Source organism: Scyliorhinus canicula, chromosome 27 (genome assembly GCF_902713615.1).
Source record: "Scyliorhinus canicula chromosome 27, sScyCan1.1, whole genome shotgun sequence".
Taxonomy (NCBI): domain Eukaryota; kingdom Metazoa; phylum Chordata; class Chondrichthyes; order Carcharhiniformes; family Scyliorhinidae; genus Scyliorhinus; species Scyliorhinus canicula.
This window is the reverse complement of record NC_052172.1, coordinates 18,979,074-19,000,553: the sequence shown is the minus strand read 5'-3', so window position 1 is coordinate 19,000,553 and position 21,480 is coordinate 18,979,074. Positions and strand designations below refer to the sequence as shown.

Genomic DNA, 21,480 nt, shown 5'->3' with positions numbered 1-21,480 from the left:
TTCGGGGAGGCTGTTACGGGAATCGAACCGTGCTGCTGGCCTGCTTTCAAAGCAAGCGATTTAGCCCAGTGTGCTAAACCAGCCCCTGCTGCATGCGTTCCCCGCCAACTCATCAGATGGTGTGAGCTGAATCTGGCCTCAAACTCGTGCAGTGCAGTCACCCGGCATCTCTTTCCATGCAAGAGATTCTCGTCCTTGTTTTCAAATCTCTCCCTGGCCCCTGTCCCTCCAACCTCCTTCACCAACCGTCCACATTCCCTGCGCTGCCCCAATCTGACCTCTTGACCACCCCCCCCCCCCCCATTTTTATCGCCCCGTCATTGGCAGCGGTGCCGTCAGCCGCCTGGGACCCCCAGCTGAGGAATTTCCTCCCTAAACCATTCTGCTTCTTGCGTCCCCCCCCCCCCCCCCCCCCCCCCCCCCATCGAGACGCTCCATCAAACCAATCTCTTTAATCAAGCTTGAATATCCATCAAGGACTGTCGGCCTCTTCGCTCTCCTGGACCATACCTGGAGGCCTGGCTCTCGTAAGGGTGTGCGCAGAAACCGACTGACAGGTGGAACAGACTCCCGGGCGGATAGGGGAAAGGTTCCGCAGGTATTATTGGTCCCATCTGGGACTCTGTACATTCGGGAGGGAAGCGAGGTCAGGGGGGGGAATTCATCAGCGAAGACGACGAGGGTGGAAAATGCCGCATTTTGAGATAAAAGGGGGGGGGGGGCAGTCGGTCTTCAGCAACTCTGTGAATATCGGGAGCACCTAAACCTCAGCACTCCCCCACCAAGACACCCCCCCGCAACAAAGACCTGCAGCGTGAGGATCTGATCCAGAAGGAATGGTCAAAAATACTATCCCAGCCTTCTGCCAAAAGTGCAAAAATCAAATCAAATTATTAATTCACCACAGATGGGCAATTATTGGAATGGTGTGTTAAACTCAAGGGAGGTAACTCCCTTTAAGGAAAATTCCGGAACACTAAACACCATGGCCATCTCAACCTGCATTGGTATATCCGCCGCCAGGCCCTGGGGCAAATTTAGGGTTCAGGGTTGAAGTTCAACGGCATTTCACACCCTCGGGAATATAATGCCAGGGCTAGACTTGTGCATTGAGCCCACACTCCCTGTGGGCCTGACCCCCAGGCCGGCAGGGTGACATGGATAGCGGTGTGAGGCAGGCCATTGGGCCCGATCCTAGCCTATTCCACCAGAGCGGGCTGCGCTCTCCTCTCGGGTAGGGTCCTGCTAATGATTTTGAGACGGGAACCCTTCAGCACAATACAGGGGAAATAAAATCGGTTAACTGTCTATAAACAAAATAAGTATGTCATTTGGCATGTATCTTTCAAGTAATCTGTAACAAATCAGCCGCCAGCCAGCGTGCCAACTAGTGCACCCCTTTAAATCATCACCAATGCGATTGTGGGTAGAGATGCTCCATACCTGAACATGGGGGGGGGGGGGGGGGGGGGGGGGGTAAAGAGCAGTGTTGGCATCCAGCATTTGACCCCCCCCCCCCCACTCAATACAGAACGAGGGACTGAATTTTCCAAAACCCGGATTGTTGAATGACTTCCTAGAATGAAGTAAATTATTCTTTACGGAATTGGCCGATCGGTCAGTCTGCCACCTGGAGGGACTCGATTCTCCCCCCCCCCCCCCCCCCCCCCCCCCCACGCAATCTCTCAGTTTGAGGGTTTAATAGCGACCCACCCACTGGAGCGCTGGGGCGGTGACTGCGGGTGCCAAGGAAGAGTCAAGTTTGGATCACGTTTGCCACCCATTGCCAGCGCGGCTGAGAGATTTGCTGAGTGGGCCGAAGGTGGGGTCCACCGGGGCAGCACGGCGGCGCGGTACTTAGCACTGCTGCCTCACGGCGCCAAGGTCCCGCGTTCTGGGTCACTGTCCGTGTGGAGTTTGCACATTCTCCCCGTGTTTGCGCGGGGCTCGTCCCCCACACCCCAAAGATGTGCAGGGTAGGTGGATTGGCCACGCTAAATTGCCCGTTGATTGGAAAAAATCAATTGGGTAACTCTAAATTTATTTAAAAAAAGATGGGGTCCACCATCCACCATCCACCATGTTTGGGTAGAATGGGCAGGGGATGGGGGGCGTGGCCTACTCCCTCAGGTTTAAGAACAAACAGCGGGTACAAAGATGGCAATTTCCCACCGCTGGAGCCATGTTTTTTGTTTGTGAAGCATTTTCTCTCTCTCGGTCCAACCCAATCCCAACTCAGGTTACCTCTAAAAGGAGGATCCTAATCTGAGACAAACACCAATAGAAGCCTGAATGGTTTTAGATCTGGCTCGGAACTATCCCAGATCAAAAATGCCGTGAGGTAGAGGAAAACCTTTTCAAGGCCGACAGTCAAAACCCGAGATTCTCGGATGTTTGAAGTGGGCGTGGGGTTGGGCACGTATGGGGGTGTGGGGGGGGGGGGGGGGGGGGTTGCTCTTTCCAAAGTCCACTTTCTATCAGTGAGCAGCACATCAGGAAATCATGAGCCTGCCGCCTGTCAAAGCGGCCAGCGCACCCACCAATTTCTAAACAATCCGCTCATTGCTTCCTATAGCTCCCCATCGATGTTGTAAAGTCTTGGGGGAACATCCTCCAGTGTCCGGGGTTTAATTGTACAGCTTGTGAGAGATCTGGCGCATTCGATTCCTATTTTGTGGGCGGGTTTTTAGTGAGATAATCATTTCAAAAGTAAATATATTCTTTACCAAAATACCTCTTAACTACAAGATTTTGAATATACAGTATTTCTAGCCTATCTTAAGTCTAAAGATTACGTGACGTGCCACATCCTTGGCTTGTGCACCATGGCTGTAGTTACCTTCGTCATTAGGCCCCTGCTGTGTTTGGCCGTCATTGACCACCCTGCATCTCCACCTGCTCCTTGGCCAGCCTGAACGGTGCAGCCCTGAAGGAGTGGGGTCTGCAATTTGCCCAGATCGTTCTCGAGTGCCTCGCAATCCCGGAGGGCTGCCTCGCACCCTCTTTCAAGAAGGCCAATCCGGGGCCAGGCCCGGCTTAACCGCACACTGGCCAACTCGTACACAATAACCGTCAAGAAAGAAGCCCAAAAGCCTACGGATTCGGTGACAGTCACACCACCCAAGGTCTCCTCTCTCTCTCTGCTTCCCTCCTGTTCCTTTGCGACTTAGGAAAGCACCGGCCTAACAAAAAAGGCTCCGCTCGCCACGACCCGGGTGCATTGTAAGCAAAGCAGACTTCAAATGCGACAACGCGGGGTTGAGTTTGGTATCTTTAAAAAAATAAAGGGTAAAATACTTGTGAGGAATGGAATATTTAAAAACAAATAAGACAATCAAGCTCTAACCCTGTGAATTTGTAATGTCTCAAGACTCGCATTTGGAGTATCTTCATTTTTGGAATGAGAGGGTCGGAGGGGGGAGGGTTGGTGACGGTAAAGGGAGAAATTCCTTACGTTTTAGTGTTTGGATTCTCTCTCGTGAACTGCTCTAACCCGTGTTTGGGATGGGATTTGCTGTCAGGGTTAATGAAGATGTGTCTGGAGGTCCCCAGGCCTGACCTGTTCACATTTAAATGCAGGGCGTCCATTCTTTGTGGTATTCGCGTGCGAGACAAACTGTACTTGGGGCCTTTTTTCAGTCTGAGTCCATCTCGACCCACAAACCTTGGCCTTCACCTAACGTCCCAATGTCAGTACAAAGTCTGAATCAGGTAAAAGAACGAACCAAGGTCCTGATCGCCACCTTCCAATGGCACTTCTCAAACGAAAAATACAAATGTTTCTTAGTGGTTACATGTTCAGTCCGAAGAGTCTGTTTTTTTAAAATATCTTGTCGCTTCCTTAAAGCTGGATTTCAAATGTTTTCTGTAGATCGGTGGAAAATGGGTTGGTCGGTAAGGCCCCGATTCGCTGCTGGGACTTTGACTCGAGTGCGGCCCACTGTGCCTCGAACTGATCGGCCTCCTGCCCCATCTGCAACTGCGCGGGATCCGGCGGCCAAGCTCCCTGCCCGATGGCGGCCCCCGATTGGCTGGAGGCCGCTGACCCGTTGAGCTGCCGCATGGGCCTGGGGTGGTGGCCGGTGGCGGGGGCCGGAGACGAGGCCAGGCCAAAGGCCGGGGGGAAGGAGGCAGCTTTGCTGGCGGCCGCCTGGTGGGCGGCGAGCGAGGCCTGCTGGGTGCCCGCGGCGCTACCGAAGGCGTTGGCCACCATCTGCGAGGGCGTGATCCCCACCACCGGCACGCTGGGGGCAGGGTAGGGCATCCCGTTGGTCAGGCCGGGGGAGTAGGTGGCCATGGTGGGCACAAAGGGGGGCTGCATGGGGTGAGGCCCAAACAGGCTGACTGGGGCAGTGGCTGCGTCGAACGCCATCGGGTAGGCCGGCATTCCTGTCGGCATGGAGATAGTGGTGGGCGCCAGGGGCTGTTGCTGAGCTCGAGCTGCCTTCGCCACTTCCTGCAGCCAGCGTTCCGCCTCGGATGGAGTTCGTCGGTGGCTGGGTTGAAACACCGAGCTGGCCATGGCGGTGGTAGTTATGGCAGTGGTAACATCTCCCCATCCTCCGTTTCCTAGCAGAAAGGGAAAGAAATGAAGTGAAGGTTACAACTCATGTAGCAAGCTCGAGTATCAGAACACGCTGCTGGAGATTCCACCCCTGCTCCCAGATTCCACCCCTGCTCCCAGATTCCACCCCTGCTCCCAGATTCCACCCCCTGCTCCCAGATTCCACCCCTGCTCCAAGATTCCACCCCTGCTCCCAGATTCCACCCCCTGCTCCCAGATTCCACCCCCTGCTCCCAGATTCCACCCCTGCTCCCAGATTCCACCCCCTGCTCCCAGATTCCACCCCTGCTCCCAGATTCCACCCCTGCTCCCAGATTCCACCCCCTGCTCCCAGATTCCACCCCCTGCTCCCAGATTCCACCCCCTGCTCCCAGATTCCACCCCCTGCTCCCAGATTCCACCCCCTGCTCCCAGATTCCACCCCCTGCTCCCAGATTCCACCCCCTTCCCTTCAATTCTCTCCTGATTTTCTGCTGGGGTTTCTTGGGAATTTTGACAGTAAGTCCAGGCAGGGAAGAGCAACCGTTTCTGGACCAGTCGTTTACCTTCCACATCTCCCATGAAGTTTGGCCTGAACTCTGTTGCCTCCATCCTAATTCCCACCAAGCCGTGTCCTCCAGTGCTCACTGATCTACACAGCCTCACCCCTCTGTCAACACCATGATTGTAAAATTCTCATTCCAATCGCCCCCTGGCCTCTCCCCGTCTCTGTACATTCCTCTAACATTGGCCTCCTGAACATCCCCGCGTTTTAATCGCTCCCCCAGTGCATCTTCCCCAGTGCTTCGATATTCAGATTGGAAGGTAAAGACCAGGACTGTGCAGAGCATTCTGAGTGACATCAAACCAGGATTCCAAACATCTGCAAAGTCAGGAAATATTTCCTTGATCACCAGATGTTGACTGACTTCAACAAAAGGGCCAGCATTCAAATCCGCAAATTATGTCGTATTTTACAGCCCAACTGGTCTATACTGGTGTTTACGCTCCACACCAATCTCCTGCAATCTACTTAATCTTCGAGCACAAGGCCTAGGAGCTGAAATAGGCCTTTCAGCCCATCAAGTCTGCCCATCTGTCAATCTTACTCCCTCCTTTCTGCATCAACGCACTCCTGAGTGAAGACCCCTTACCCTGAGGTACATGGGATGGTAGTGTTGGGGCCGTCATGGTGATCGAGCCGGTGGCCAGCGTGGAGGAGAATGGGTCGGAGGAGGATTTGTTCGAAGCTGTGTCTATCTGGGTGCAGAGGATGTTGATGTTGTCTGGCTCATTGGTGGGTGACGAGTCAAACTCGGGAACTGGCGGAGAGAACAAGCCAAAAACCAGTTAGAAACAATCCAGATACAATCTAGAAACAATCTAGAAACTATCCAGGTACAATCTAGAAACAATCCAGGTACAATCTAGAAACAATCCAGGTACAATCTAGAAACAATCCAGAAACAATCTAGAAACAATCCAGATACAATCTAGAAACAATCCAGAAACAATCTAGAAACAATCCAGGTACAATCTAGAAACAATCCAGGTACAATCTAGAAACAATCCAGGTACAATCTATAAACAATCCAGGTACAATCTATAAACAATCCAGATACAATCTAGAAACATTCCAGAAACAATCCAGATACAATCTAGAAACAATCCAGATACAATCTAGAAACATTCCAGAAACAATCCAGATACAATCTAGAAACAATCCAGAAACAATCTACAAACAATCCAGGTACAATCTAGAAACAATCGAGATACAATCTAGAAACATTCCAGAAACAATCCAGAAAGAATCGAGATACAATCCAGAAACAATCGAGATACAATCTAGAAACATTCCAGAAACAATCCAGAAACAATCGAGATACAATCCAGAAACATTCCAGATACAATCCAGAAACATTCCAGATACAATCTAGAAACAATCCAGGTACAATCTAGAAACAATCCAGATACAATCTAGAAACATTCCAGAAACAATCCAGAAACAATCGAGATACAATCCAGAAACAACCGAGATACAATCCAGAAAAATTTCCAGATACAATCTAGAAACAACCCAGATACAATCTAGAAACAATCCAGATACAATCTAGAAACAATCTAGACTTCAACCCAACTCAGAGTCGCGTGTGCCCAGCCGTCTCCAAATATAAGATCAGATCGAAGAACTTCCACAGATTAAGCTGAACCACGCATGATTTTTGGTGGGGATCATGAAAGGCAGGCAAAAGTTCCAATCTTCCCTGAATCCACCCGAATCCTGATTCTCTGAATTCAGGCAAAGAGCAAATTGAGCTTCAGTTACGCGTCTATCAGATAGATGGTGCCTCTGACAATGCAGCACTCCCTCAGTACTGATGATGGGACTAGCCTAGGTGCTCAAGTCTCTGGAGTGGCCTTGATCCCATAACCTTGAGTCAAAGACAACTGTGTTACCCAGTGGACCAGAGCTGGAACCTACCCTACATGAAATGCATTCTCGAGAGTCAGAAAGTCGTGGGTTCAAGTCCCACTTGGGAACAGAACCTCGGCTGACAGTCCCCCCAGCGCAGTTACTGAGGAGGGTGCTGCAGTGTTTTCAGACGAGATGCTAAACTGAGGCCCTATCTCAGGTGAATATTAAAGATTCCACTAAAATATTTTGCGGATGTGCAGAAAAAACATTCCACATCCTGGGCAACACTGATCACTCAATCTACATCAGTAAAATAGATCAACCTGTCCAATCGTCGTCACCTGGCTATCTGCGGGATCTTGCTGTGCACAAATTGACGGCCACGTTTCCTACATTACAGCAGTGACCAGGCTTCAGAAATATTTCATTGGAGGGGCGCGTGGTGGCGCAGTGGCTAGCACAGCTGCCTCACGGCGCCGAGGTCCCAGGTTCGATCCCGGCTCTGGGTCACTGTCCGTGCGGACTTTGCACATTCTCCCCGTGTCTGCGTGGGTCTCACCCCCACAACCCAAAGATGTGCAGAGTAGGTGGATTGGCCACGCTAAATTGCCCCTTAATTGGAGAAAAAATAATTGGGTACTTTAAAAAAAAATTTAAATTAAAAAAGTACTTCACTAGTTGCAAAGGTCTTCAGGATTTCCTGAGGTTATGGAAAGGTGCTCTATAAATGCAATTTTTTTCCTCTCTAAAATTCGTCAGTAAAGTCGGACATTTGTTAGGTCACTGAAACAGTAATCCCGGAGCTCGGTCTAATAATCCAGAACGGTGGGTTCAAAACCTCCCCACGGCAACTGGGGGGTGGTGGGGGAATTAAAATCAGTTAATTAAATAAATTTGGAATGAGGGGCAGCATGGTGGCGCAGTGGGTTAGCACTGCTGCCTCACGGCGCCGAGGTCCCAGGTTCGATCCCGGCTCTGGGTCACTGTCCGTGTGGAGTTTGCACATTCTCCCCGCGTCTGCGTAGGTTTCACCCCCACCACCCAAAGATGTGCAGGATAGGGGGATTGGCCAGGCTAAATTGCCCCTTAATTGGAAAAAATTGAATTGGGTACACTAAATGTGTAAAAAGAAAGTATGGTGTTCTTTCCAGGGGGCAGTACAGACTCGATGGGCGAATGGCCGCCTCCTTCACTGTAAATTCTATGATTCTGTGAAAACGGTCACCTCTGTAATAGTGGGTCATGTCCCCTTTAGGGAAGGGAATCTGCCGCCCTTACCCGGTCCCAGCCTACACGTGACTCCAGACCCCACAGCAACATAGTTGACTCTTAACTGCCCCTCTCTGAAATGGCCCCGAGCCAGACACTCAACTGAGGAGGACGGGCAGATGCTGGTGAGGTGAGCCTCCGGCCTGTGAGTGAGCGGGGCAATTGGAGGCGAGGGGATGAGGGGCGACTCACCTGGACTTTTGACCTGAAAGTCGGACGTTTTCCTCTGCAGGGTGGACGGCAGCTCGTTGAGCCGGAGAGAGAGCTGCCGCTTGAAGGGCGAGTTCTTCTGACTGAGGGCCGGGAAGCCCCGGAACGAGCCCTGCCTCACCAGCTGCTCCAGGGGCGCGTGCCTCCGCGGGATGGCGTGCTGGTAGTTTGGGTCATTCTTGTCCACCGGCGAGTCGGCCCCTTGTGGGGGGGAGCTGCTGGTGGGCGGAGGGGGGCCCGACATCGCCGCGGGGCTTCCCATCGCCATTGCCTCAGCTGTGCATGAAAACCAGACATTAGTAAGAGGAAAAGTCCATTCGGCCCGTCGCCCTGGTCCCTCCCCTCAACCTCCCGTTACACCGCACGGGATCCGGCGATAGTTGTGTCTGGAGATTACTGGTGATCTCGAAAAGGGGAGGTCAATGGCGCGATGTACCCGATGGATCCCGCTGGAATTGGACGCGACGTGGCCGGTAATTCCCGGGAACAGCTTCGCCCAGGATTCCCGATGGCCGTTACACCGCGCCAGGTCTAACCAGAAGAACCCACATGCCCGTTCTGAGGCCGGGTCAAATCGGCTCCCGGCGTCTATCAGCCTCCCCGGAGACACCCCAGCCGGTTGTCCCTTAGTGCTGCTCCACACTAACTTGGGCTGCTCCACACTAACTTGGGGGGTTTTCCAGGCCGTGGGATACCCCTGGGTGGTAGGGAAAGGGCATGGTGGCACCCTGGCCTCTGGGCACTGCCACATTGCTTGCATGGACACTGCCAAGGGTCAGGGCCTGAGGAGGGCCATGCCAATGGGAGGAGAGATGAGGGGGTATGAAGGGTGGGGTTATGAAGGCTGTGGGGGTGGGGGGTAGTTGAAGGATGGGGGCCCTGAAAGAAGCGGCTAAGTGTGGTTAGATCCCGGTGGGGAACTCGCTGACAGAGCCGGGGAGAAACTCCCAGCCAAACCCACCTGAAATGACACTTCGAGAATGTCAAAATCCAAAATGGTTCACCAACGTCCTTTGGGGACGGGAATCTGTCATTCGTACCCAATCTGGGGTGCGTGTGGGACTGTGGCCTCTGAGGGCTGTTGATTATAGCCAAGGCGGAGGCTGATGGGAGTTTTGCCACGTGGAGGTAGGACAGAAATGCGGACTCACGTGGAAGATCAGGCCAAACTCGAGGGGCCGAATGGCCTCCTCCAGTTCCTGGTGCTTTAAGTGACTGAGTAACATCAAACCACGACTAGGCCTTGTAAGGAAGGGCCCACCGCCAATAATCACCGAGGTGGGGTAATCACTAGTTAACCAATGGTTTTGTGGTTGACTATTATCTTGGGCCAGGTGGTCATGGTCCTGCTCAGCTGGACGGACCGAACCCTGTGGTGGTGGCCAGGCATTTACACAATGTTTGTCTGAGTCATCGAGAGGTGCCAGGCTGAGGCAACAGCATCTCCCGCGTTGGCTCCCCCCCCCCCCCCCCCCCCTCCCCCCCCCCCCCCCACCCTCACCTTTCTTCCTGTCCTGCAGTTGCTTCATTGTCTCCTCCCTCTCCGCTTGCTGGGAGGCTGTGGTGAGCCGGAAGGAGCCCTCCCGCGTGAAGCTCGTTCTGCTGGCGTCGAAGGAAGCCGTCACCCCGCACTCCTTCTCCCGTTTCTGTTTCCTCTCCAGGCAGGCCGCAAACGCGCAACCGACGGCGTGGCTCAAGCGCTCCCCCTGTAACACGGCGGCACAGGGCAGTCATTAGACAGGTTCAGGTTGAGGTGAGCGGGAGGGGGGGGGGGTGCTGGCAGTGGAGGGGCCTCTGACAGAAAAAAAAGGGGCATCAGACATGATTGGACATAATCCAGGAGGTCCCGTCACCTGACCTCCCATCTCCCCACCCCCGCCATTGGTCACCCAAGTCCCACAGCCAATTGGAAAGCAAGTTACCTGATGGACAGTCAAAATTGCCCCAAAACAGCCCCACACCCACCTCCAATATTTTATTTTCCCGTTTTTATAAATTTAGAGTACCCAATTAATTTTTTCCAATTAAGGGGCAATTTAACGTGGCCAATCCACCTACCCTGCACATCTTTGGGCTGTGGGGGCGAAACCCACGCGGACACGGGGAGAATGTGCAAACTGTACACGGACAGTGACCCAGAGCCGCGATCGAACCTGGGACCTCGGTGCCTTGGACCAAGAACCTGGGACCTTGGCGCCGTGAGGCAGCTAACCCACTGCGCCACCCCGCCATCTCTGGAGAGATTTACAGAGCTTAGGGGCCGGGGAGTTGAAGGCTCGGCCTCCGGTGACGGAGCGATTAAACCCGGGGATGTCCGAGAAGGGGGGGACTGCAGAGATCTCGGAGGGTGGTAGGGTTGGAGGAGGTTAGAGAGAGAGAGAAAGGGAGGAGGGCAGGGTCAGAAGAATTTGAACACAAGGGAGAGTTTAACTTTCCGGCGACATCCTTACCGAGTCTTTCAGCGCCATGAAGCAATGGCAGATCCATCGCCTCGTGGTGCCATCGCGGCAAATGTAGGAAAACGCTTTGTCGTAGTTGCGATCGGGAGCACAGAATGAAACCTTCTCGATGGTCTGATCCACAATGAGGTCCTGAGGGATGGAGAGATGCATTGAGGAGACCAGTTAAAGAAGAATGTGGAGGCTTCGGAGAAAAGATTCCCGGGAATGGTCTCAGTGATGAAGAACTTCAATTGGGTGGAAGGATTGGGGCTGTTGCCCTTGAAGAGAAAGTTTTTTTAATATAAATTTTAGTGTACCCAATTCTTTTTCTTCCAATTAAGGGGCAATTTAGCGTGGCCAATCCACCCACCCTGCACATAGAACATAGAACATAGAACAGTACAGCACAGAACAGGCCCTTCGGCCCTCAATGGTGTGCCGAGCCATGATCACCCTACTCAAACCCACGTATCCACCCTATACCCGTAACCCAACAACCCCCCCCTTAACCTTACTTTTTAGGACACTACGGGCAATTTATCATGGCCAATCCACCTAACCCGCACATCTTTGGACTGTGGGAGGAAACCGGAGCACCCGGAGGAAACCCACGCACACAGGGGGAGGACGTGCAGACTCCACACAGACAGTGACCCAGCCGGCAATCGAACCTGGGACCCTGGAGCTGTGAAGCATTTATGCTAACCACCATGCTACCCTGCTGCCCTTTTGGGTTGTGGGGGCGAAACCCACGCAAACACGGGGAGAATGTGCAAACTCCACACGGACAGTGACCCAGAGCCGGGATCGAACCCGGGACCTCGGCGCCGTGAGGCTGCAGGGCTAACCCACTGCACCACCGTGCCGGCCCCGAGCGGCGATTCAATCGAGGTGTTCAAAATCACAAGGGGGCTGGAGAGGGAGAAACTGTCCGAACGGTTCCCTCAGAGGGCCAGCACGGAGACAATGGGTCAAATGGCCTCCTTCCGTGCTGTAACCATTCTGCGATTCTTTACAAAGTTGTTGATAAAATCTCAAGTGAGTCAACTCGCAGTTGGTTGCAGATCTTAACCGGGTGCTGGAATTATCGGTCCGTCAGTATTGACCCCCCCCCCCCCCCCACACACACACACACAGACACACACACACGCTCACACTCACACACCGCCATGACTTCCCCACACAGTTCAATGCGCTTCCAGTAAGTGTTGAAAAGAATTTGGAGGTGGGTGGGTTGGCAAATATTTCCCAGCCGCACAGCTGGACAATGAATTGAGCTTTTACCGACGTTTTTCAATAGAAACCTTCGTAATTGGCTGATTATTTTAACTCGGGAACGCTGGTCAAAAAGCCCTCAATCGGTCTTTTGAAGACTTTGTTCCCACAAACAGACAAAGGAAAGTCCCAGTTTCAGCATTTTTTTTTTCTGCCTTTCTGCAGTCTCCTGCCATTCTAAGAAACTCGAGTTTAGTTTTATTTATTTTCAAATTGCAATGTTTTAACAAGTTGCGGTGAAGCCAATGGCTGTGCTGTTCCTGGAAGAGCAGATTTTCTCCAAAATTCTATTTATTTGGTTTACGAGGGTCCAACAAGCCTTTATTTTTTTCAGAAGAAAGAACAAATTGATCAGCTTTTGCGAATCACTTGGAAACGGGAGCCTTTCTGAGAGGGAGCACACGTTGCAGGAAGGCAAAGGAAGGGGCTAAATTGACTAAGGAAGAAAAATCAAAATGGGGCCAGGATCAAATGTCAACTGGAAGAAACAAATCTTGCATTTATATAGCGCCTCGCACAACCACAGAACCCAAAGTGCATTGCAGCTGCTGAATTACATTCTGAAGTGCGTTCACCGTTGCAATGGAGGAATTATTTACAATAGATGTCAATGACCTGGACGAGGGAAGTGAATGCAGTAGTGCCAAGTTTGCGGATGATACCAAAATAGGCGGGGAGGCAAATGGTGAGGATCGCACTAAGGGTCGACCGAGGGATTGACCGAGGGTCAATCGACAGGTTGGGTGAGTGGGCAAAAACTTGGCAGGTGGAATCTAATGTAGGAAAATGTGACATTGTGCACCTTGGTAGGAAAAATAAAGAAGCTGAGTATTATTTAAATGGAGGTAGACTGTAGAAAATGGCAGGACGGAGGGATTTGCGGATCCTGGTGCTTAAATCCACAAAAAAGCCAGCTTGGAATTTCAGGAGGTAATAGGGAAGCCAAATGGAACGTTGGCCTTTATTTCAAAGGGAACGGGGTATAAAAATAGGAAAGTCTTCCTAAAACCAGACAAGACACTCGTTAGGCCACATCTGGAATACTGTGAACAGTTTTGGTCCCCTTCTCTAAGGAAAGATACATTGGGGGCTGTCCAGAGAAGGTTCACTCGGTTGATCCCGGGTATGGAGGGACTTTCTCATGAGGAGTAGATTGAGAAGAATGAGAGGCGACCTTATTGAGACATATCGGATTCTCAGGGGGTTTGACGGGGTCGATGCTGAAAGGTTGTTTCCCCCTGTGGGAGAGTCTGGGGCCAGAGGGCAGAATCTCAGAGTGAGGGGTCACCCATTTCAGACAGAGATGAGGAGGAATTTCTTCTCTCAGAGGGGAGTGAATCTGTAGAATTCTTTACCGCAGAGAGCTGTAGAGGCCGGGTCATTAAGTGTGTTCAAGGCTGAGACAGATTGTTAATCAGTGAGGGAATCGAGGGTTATGGGGATAACACGGGAAAGTGTAATTGAGGATTATCACATCAGATCAGTCACGGTCTCATTGAATGGAGCAGACTCGATGGGCCGAGTGGCCTACTTCTGTCCATACGTCTATTTTTTTATTTATTATAAACTTAGAATACCCAATTTTTTTCCCCAATTAAGGAGCAATTTAGTGTGGCCAATCCACCTACCCTGCACATCTTTGGATTGGGTTGGATTTGTTTATTGTCACGTGTACCGAGGTACAGTGAAAAGTATTTTTCTAGGGCAGCACAGTGGCACAGTGGATTAGCACTGCTGCCTCATGGCGCCGAGGTCCCAGGTTCGAATCCTGGCCCTGGGTCACTGTCCGTGTGGAGTTTGCACATTCTCCCCGTATCTGCGTGGGATTCGCCCCCACAACCCAAAGATGTGCTGGGTAGGTGGATTGGCCATGATAAATTGTCCTTAATTGGAAAAAATGAATTGGGTATTCTAAATGTTTTTTTTAAGTATTTTTCTGCGAGCAGCTCAACAGATCATTAAGTACATGGGAAGAAAAGGGAATAAAAGAAAATACATAATAGGGCAACACAAGGTATACAATGTAACTACAGAAGCACTGGCATCGGATGAAGCATACAGGGTGAAGTGTTAATGAGGTCAGTCCATAAGAGGGTCATTAGGAGTCTGGTGACAGTGGGGAAGAAGCTGTTTTTGAGTCAGTTCGTGCGTGTTCTCAGACTTCTGTATGTCCTGCCCGATGGAAGAAGTTGGAAGAGTGAGTAAGCCGGGTGGGAGGGATCCTTGATTATGCTGCCTGCTTTCCCCCGGCAGCGGGAGGTGTAGATGGAGTCAATGGATGGGAGGCAGGTTCGTGTGATGGACTGGGCGGTATTCACGACTCTCTGAAGTTTCTTGCAGTCCTGGGCTGAGCAGTTGCCATACCAGGCTGTGATGCAGCCAGATAGGATGCTTTCTATAGTGCATCTGTAAAAGTTGGTAAGGGTTAATGTGGACATGCCGAATTTCCTTAGTTTCCTGAGGAAATATAGGCGCTGTTGTGCTTTCTTGGTGGTAGCGTCGACGTGGCTGGACCAGGACAGATTTTTGGAGATGTGCACCCCTAGGAATCTGAAACTGCTAACTGTCATGATATGCAAACATGCAACCAATGAACACTCAGAATAGGACACAACCAATGGGCAGTCAGGACACTCAAGAGGTGGCATCACCACAAGGGGGCATGACATAAACACTATAAAAGGGATGAGGCACTCACACCCTGCCTCTTTCCACAGACAGACATTTAGAGAGTTAGACAGGGTTGATCAGCAGCATCACACCCCAGCATGTGGCTTCGAGCAAGCTGGTACAGTTAGACTGAGTTACTACAGTTAGATTAGCAGAGATTCAAACACATTTGAGAACTGTGTTAATAGTTCAATAAACACGTTGAACTCATTTCAGAGTCTGGAGCATCCTTTCGTTACAACTGCATCAAGTAGCAGCCTGTGTTATCCGAAGCAGCAGAACACAACACTAACCATCTCCACCTCGGCCCCATTGCTGCTGACAGGCGGAAGCTGTGATGGTGGGTATGGGTGAGTTATGGGTTGCTGGGGCACTCGACAGTGGATTGTTGGTTACCTGCTCGAACCGAGCATAGGATGCATTGAGTTCATCGGGGAGGGGTGCGCTGCTGCCAGAGATACTGCTCGGCTTCGCTTTGTAGCCCGTTATGTTGTTTAGTCCTTGCCACAACTGCCGAGAGTCTGCCTGTGACTCTAGCTTGGTTTGATATTCCCTCTTGGCGTCTCGGATGGCTTTGGGTTGTGGGGGTGAGACCCACGCAGACACGGGGAGAATGTGCAAACTCCACGGTGACCCGGGGCCTCGGTGCCGTGAGGCAGCCGTGCTAACCACTGCGCCGCCGTGCCGCCCCCTCTGCGAGTGTCAGCTTTGATTTTGTGCTGGAAACTCGAAGAGAACTTGAACCCACGACATTCTGAGTCAGGCGCAAGAGTTCTGCCCACCGAGGTAATAGGCCTCCTCCGTCAAACACTGTAATAAACCACTGACAATGGCCAGAGACACACCAGCAATTATCGGCAGTGAAATAGCAACTGCACTTCTTCCAATTGAAGTCAGTTTCTGCTTTGACATCAATGAATCAGTCGGAGGAGCATCCGCATTAAGAGCAGGCAAACACGTTGCTAAGCAACCGATCCCTCATAAACCCTCGGCAGAAGACAATGCAGAAGTTAAATACTGCAGATGCCGGAAATGGGAAATAAAAACAGATAATGCTGGAAAATCTCAGCGGGTCTGGCAGCATCGGAGGGAGAGAAAAAGCAGAGTTAACGTTTCGAGTCCGTGTGATTCTTCTTCAGAGCTTTGGGCTCGAAGACAAGCTGCCCCCCCCCCCCCCCCCGGCCAAAGTGTCCAGTCTTCCTTTGATGAAGAAATAAGAAGCTTTGTCCAAGGACTCGGGAGTAAACTCACCTTAGTTTTATCGTCCACCACTCTCAATCCATCGGCAGACACCCACAGAATGGCTTTCACTGACTTTTTCCCAGTCTGTAACATATAAGAGACAAATCTTCACTTGGTTGCAGAGAATTAAAGTATGTACAGGCCATTCGGCCCATCTGGTTAATGGCAGTATTTTTTAAAAAAAATTTAAATAAATTTAGAGTACCCAATTAATTTTTTCCAATTAAAGGGCAATTTAGTGTGGCCAATCCACCTACCCTGCACATCTTTTGGGTTGTGGGGGCGAAACCCACGCAGACACGGGGAGGTTAATGGCAGTATTAATGCTCCACACAAATCTCCTCCCACCCATACTTATCTCGCCCCATCAACAGATCCTCCTATTTCTTCCTCCCTCGTGTGTTTATCTAACGTCCCACTAAATACATCTATGCTATTCGACTGTGGAAGCGGTTTCCACATTCTCTGGGAAAAGACGTTTCTCCCATTCCTATTGGATTTGTGTGAGACTATCTTTTAGCGATGGCCCCTAGTTACTGTCTCTCTCACAAGCTGCTCTCTTCTCTGGAAGTTCTGTATCAACGCTGCAACTGAGCAACACGTTAGATCCAGAGAAGAGTTAGCCTGTGAAAGAGCCAATGGGAATCGAGAAGGGTGCAGGGAAGGAGCCAATGGGAATCGAGAAGGGTGCAGGGAAGAAGCCAACGGGAATCGAGAAGGGTGCAGGGAAGGAGCCAATGGGAATCGAGGAGGGTGCAGGGAAGGAGCCAACGGGAATCGAGAAGGGTGCAGGGAAGGAGCCAATGGGAATCGAGAAGGGTGCAGGGAAGGAGCCAATGGGAATCGAGAAGGGTGCAGGGAAGGAGCCAATGGGAATCGAGAAGGGTGCAGGGAAGGAGCCAATAGGAATCAAGAAGGGTGCAGGGAAGGAGCCAATGGGAATCGAGAAGAGTGCAGGGAAGGAGCCAATGGGAATCGAGAAGGGTGCAGGGAAGGAGCCAATGGGAATCGAGAAGAGTGCAGGGAAGGAGCCAATAGGAATCAAGAAGGGTGCAGGGAAGGAGCCAATGGGAATCAAGAAGAGAGCAGGGAAGGAGCCAATGGGAAGTCAGGATGGTACAGGGAAGTAGCCAATGGGAAGTCAGGATGGTACAGGGACGTAGCCAATAGGAAGTCAGAATGGGACAGGGAAGGAGCCAATGGGAATCGAGAAGGGTGCAGGGAAGGAGCCAATGGGAATCAAGAAGGGTGCAGGGAAGGAGCCAATGGGAATCGAGAAGGGTGCAGGGAAGGAGCCAATGGGAATCGAGAAGGGTGTAGGGAAGGAGCCAATGGGAATCGAGAAGGGTGCAGGGAAGGAGCCAATAGGAATCAAGAAGGGTGCAGGGAAGGAGCCAATGGGAATCGAGAAGAGTGCAGGGAAGGAGCCAATGGGAATCAAGAAGAGAGCAGGGAAGGAGCCAATGGGCAGCCAGGAGTGAACAGGAAAGGAGCCAATGGGAAGTCAGGATGGTACAGGGAAGTAGCCAATAGGAAGTCAGAATGGGACAGGGAAGGAGCCAATGGAAAGTCAGGATGCCATGATGTGGAGGTGCCGGCATTGGACTGGGGTGGGCACAGTAATTAGTCTTACAACACCAGGTTAAAGTCCAACAGGGTTTGTTTGGAATCACTAGCTTTCGGAGCACAGCTCCTTCCTCAGGTGAGTGGAAGATGAAGGAGCTGCGCTCCGAAAGCTAGTGATTCCAAACAAACCTGTTGATGTTAACCTGGTGTTGTAAGACATCTTACTGAATTCAGAATGGTACAAGGAAGAGCCAATGGGGAGCCACAAAATGCATGTTTGCTCCCAAGAGTCAGTGAATATCAGACCCCTGCAGGAGCATTATCCAGTCTGTGAATTGCAAAGGTTTGTGGTGTATGGTTGTTCTGGTGATGGAGACGATGCAGCAATGTATCCACACTGATTGGAGGCCATCCTATCAAAGTGACAGGCACGCTGCAATCATTCACAACACACCAGCTCGCTTTGGCCCTGTTGTGACATCAAAGCTGAGCCACACCGAAGCCAATCGTACGGCCCGTGTGGGTTACCTGGAAACGTAGCGAATGGCCTGACCGGATTGGAGAGGGGCTCCTGCAGGGAGTTTGCCAACATGGGCCAGCGAGGTTCAAACACCTGGCAAAGTTTATTCGACATTAAAGACACAGGAATAACGGCGGCTGTCGATTACTCCTGCTCTCCAGTTAGTATTTCTCCTGTTCGTGTGCAATGCGGTTATTGAAGGTGGATGTTCATGAATAGTTGGCCTCAGTACCCACCCGAGAACCCTGCAGCCAGTGTGGCCAACTGAGATTCACCCCAGTGTCCAGTGTAGCTGTAACAGGGACACCCACCTGGGTGTCAGGCAGCGAATGTTACCAAAGAAGCCAAACTCATAGAATCATAGAATTTACAGAGCAGGAGGCCATTCGGCCCATTGAGTCTGCACCGGCCCTTGGAACGAGCACCCCACTCAACCGCACATCTCCTCCACCCCATCCCCTTAACCCGGTAAACCCAATCAACCTTTTTTGGACACTAAGGGGCAATTTGGCACGGCCAATCCACCTAACCCGCACATCTTTGGACTGTGGGAGGAAGCCGGAGCACCCGGAGGAAACCCACGCAGACACGGGGAGGACGTGCAGACTCTGCACAGACAGTGACCCAAGCCGGGAATCGAACCCAGGACCCTGGAGCTGTGAAGCAACTGTGCTAACCACTATGCCATCGTGCTGTCCCCCCGTCAATAATTTGAATTTATATTGAGTCCTAATCTAAAATTAAAACTCCCAAAGTGTGTCACAGGAGCGATAACACATAAAATCTGACATTGAGCCTCTTAAGGAGATATTAGGACAGGTTAAAATAACATTAATCAAAGAGGTAGGTTTTGGGGGTTGTTTTAAAAGAGAGAGAGAGAGAGACGGGCGGAGAGGTTTATGAAGGGAATTTCAGAGTGTGGGGCCCTTGCAGGTGACAGCTGGGCTGCCAATGGTGGAGCGATTATAATCGGGATCAGAGATTCGGGAAGCGTGGAAAAGGTTAAAAAACGCAGGGAAGGGGCAGCACGGTGGCACAGTGGTTAGCATTGCTGCCTACGGCGCTCAGGACCCGGGTTCGAATCCCGGCCCTGGGTCACTGTCCGTGTGGAGTTTGCACATTCTCCCCGTGTCTGCGTGGGTTTCACCCCCACAACCCAAAAGATGTGCAGGGCAGGTGGGATTGGCCATTCTAAGTTGCCCCTTAATAGGAAAAAATAATTGGGTACTCTAAATTTATTTTAAAAAAAAGAAAAAACGCAGGGACTCGATGCTGCTTACATAAGAATTAGATTTCCAAACGGACATCAGAATAATCTCATTTAAGATTTCTGGGGAAGCACAACATTTCTCGATGCCATGCACGGAAGAAAAATACTGTGGTTGCCGGCAATCCGAATTTAAAAAAACAAAGAGTGCTGGAAAAAGTGCAGCCAGGCCAGCAAATCTCCGTTCCTTCACTGTCGCTGGAACTCCCTCCCTAACAGCACGGTGGGTGCACCTACACCACACAGACTGCAGCGGCTCGAGAAGGCGGCTCACCAGCGCCTCCTTCAGGGCAATTAGGGATGGGCCACGAATGTCGGCCTAGCCAACGGCGCCCACATCCCGAGAAAGAATAAATTTCAAATATCTGTGGAGGGAAACAGAGTTAATGGGCTGGAGTCTTCGGCTGCGCCCGTCACAAGAAGGCCTCGAATGGGAAGGGGGCCATGTAAAAGGTCCCCGTCCTCCGGGGAGGGGCTTTTTTCCAGTGGGGGGGGTGACGCAACCGAAGAATCCCACCCAATGTTTCGGGTCGCATGACTTTCCTTCAGATGGATAAAAGTTTAAACGGAAGGTCAATCGATCCAAAATCTAACTGTTTCGCTGGACAGAGGCTCCCCGACCTGCTGGGTTTTTGCAGCATTTAATTATTTAAAAAATATATATATAATAGTCCGAAATGGGGGGTGGCAGGTGGTGCAGTGGATAGCACTGGGGCTGCGGGGCTGAGGAATCAAGTTTGGGTCCCGGCTCTGGGTCACTGTCCGTGTGGAGTTTGCACATTCTCCCCGTGTCTGCGTGGGTTTCGCCCCTCACAACCCAAAGATGTGTAGGTTAGGTGGATTGGCCACGCTAAATTGCCCCTTAATTGAAAAAAAAAATAGTAATTGGGTATTCTAAATTTGTTAAAAAAAAAAATTACTGCTATAATAGTCCGAAATAAGTCTTCGGCCCTTACACCCCGCCAAGAAACTTACTTTTCGGAAGATGGATTTGCGGTTCTTCAGGTCCTGGGTGAGATGGGGAGAGGCCAAAAGACAACGATTATAAAACAAGTTGGAGGGAATGGAGGAGCAGGAGGGTCGGCAGTCAGCAGCAGAGCGTGGGTTAGGCAGAGCGATGTGTGTGAGAGAGAGAGAAAGCAGCAAAGCTGAGCCCCCTTCAGTGCCGGGCAAGAGCTATGCCTCTCAGCTGGTTACCCTTCAGAGAACCCTTTCAAAGTCCCACCTCGACCCCATTCCAAACTCGCTGGGCTAACGTGGCAGAAACAGGTCATTCGTGCTCCCCCCTGCCCCGAACCCACCCCCACCCATCAGTATACCCTTCCATTCCTTCTCCTCTCGTGCATCAGTTCCCCTTAAACAAATCTACTCGATTCGCCTCAACCACTCCCCGTGAAAGCAAATTCCACATTCTCACCACTCTCCGGGCGAAGAAGGTTCTCCTGAATTACTTATCCGATCTATCAGTGACTGACAATCATATTCAGCACTGTTGCTTCACAGCGCCAGGGACCCGGGTTCGATTCCTGGCTTGGGTCACTGTCTGTGCGGAGTCTGCACGTTCTCCCCGTGTCTGCGCTGGGTTTCCTCCGGTTTCCTCCCACAAGTCCCGAAAGACGTGCTTGTTAGGTGAATTGGACATTCTGAATTCTCCCTCTGTGTACCCGAACAGGCGCCGGAATGTGGCGACTAGGGGCTTTTCACAGTAACTTCATTGCAGTGTCAATGTAAGCCTACTTGTGACAATAAAGATTATTATTATTGTTCTGGTCTCCCCCCAATTTCTTTACATCTTATCAAACCCGCTCCGAATATTAAAGATGGCTGTCAGGTCGTTGCTCAGTCTTCCCTTTACTGCGCTGGTTTAGCACAGGGCTAAATCGCTGGCTTTGAAAGCAGACCAAGGCAGGCCAGCAGCGCAGGTTCAATTCCCGTACCAGCCTCCCTGAACAGGCGCCGGAATGTGGCGACTAGGGGCTTTTCACAGTAACTTCATTTGAAGCCTACTCGTGTCAATAAGCGATTTTCATTTCATTTCATTTGGAGAGGAAGGCGCCTCAC

At 51.3% G+C, this 21,480-nt stretch overlaps 1 protein-coding gene across 4 annotated transcripts in view; it reads right to left on the bottom strand.

The window, feature by feature from the left end:
- Positions 1–1,671: 1,671 nt before the first annotated feature.
- The window catches only part of numbl (NUMB like endocytic adaptor protein), a 138,312-nt gene continuing 118,503 nt past the window's right edge, over positions 1,672–21,480 (bottom strand). For 3 of the 4 annotated variants that reach the window (XM_038785901.1, XM_038785904.1, XM_038785903.1), the window contains 7 exons: positions 20,395–20,427; positions 16,076–16,150; positions 10,889–11,029; positions 9,940–10,144; positions 8,421–8,714; positions 5,698–5,865; positions 1,672–4,569 (listed from right to left, as the gene is read on the bottom strand). In XM_038785901.1, coding sequence (XP_038641829.1) covers positions 3,842–4,569; positions 5,698–5,865; positions 8,421–8,714; positions 9,940–10,144; positions 10,889–11,029; positions 16,076–16,150; positions 20,395–20,427 — 1,644 coding nt within the window. In that variant the 3' untranslated portion in view covers positions 1,672–3,841. The remainder of the gene's footprint in view (positions 4,570–5,697; positions 5,866–8,420; positions 8,715–9,939; positions 10,145–10,888; positions 11,030–16,075; positions 16,151–20,394; positions 20,428–21,480) is intronic. The other variant, XM_038785902.1, reaches the window with a different exon arrangement.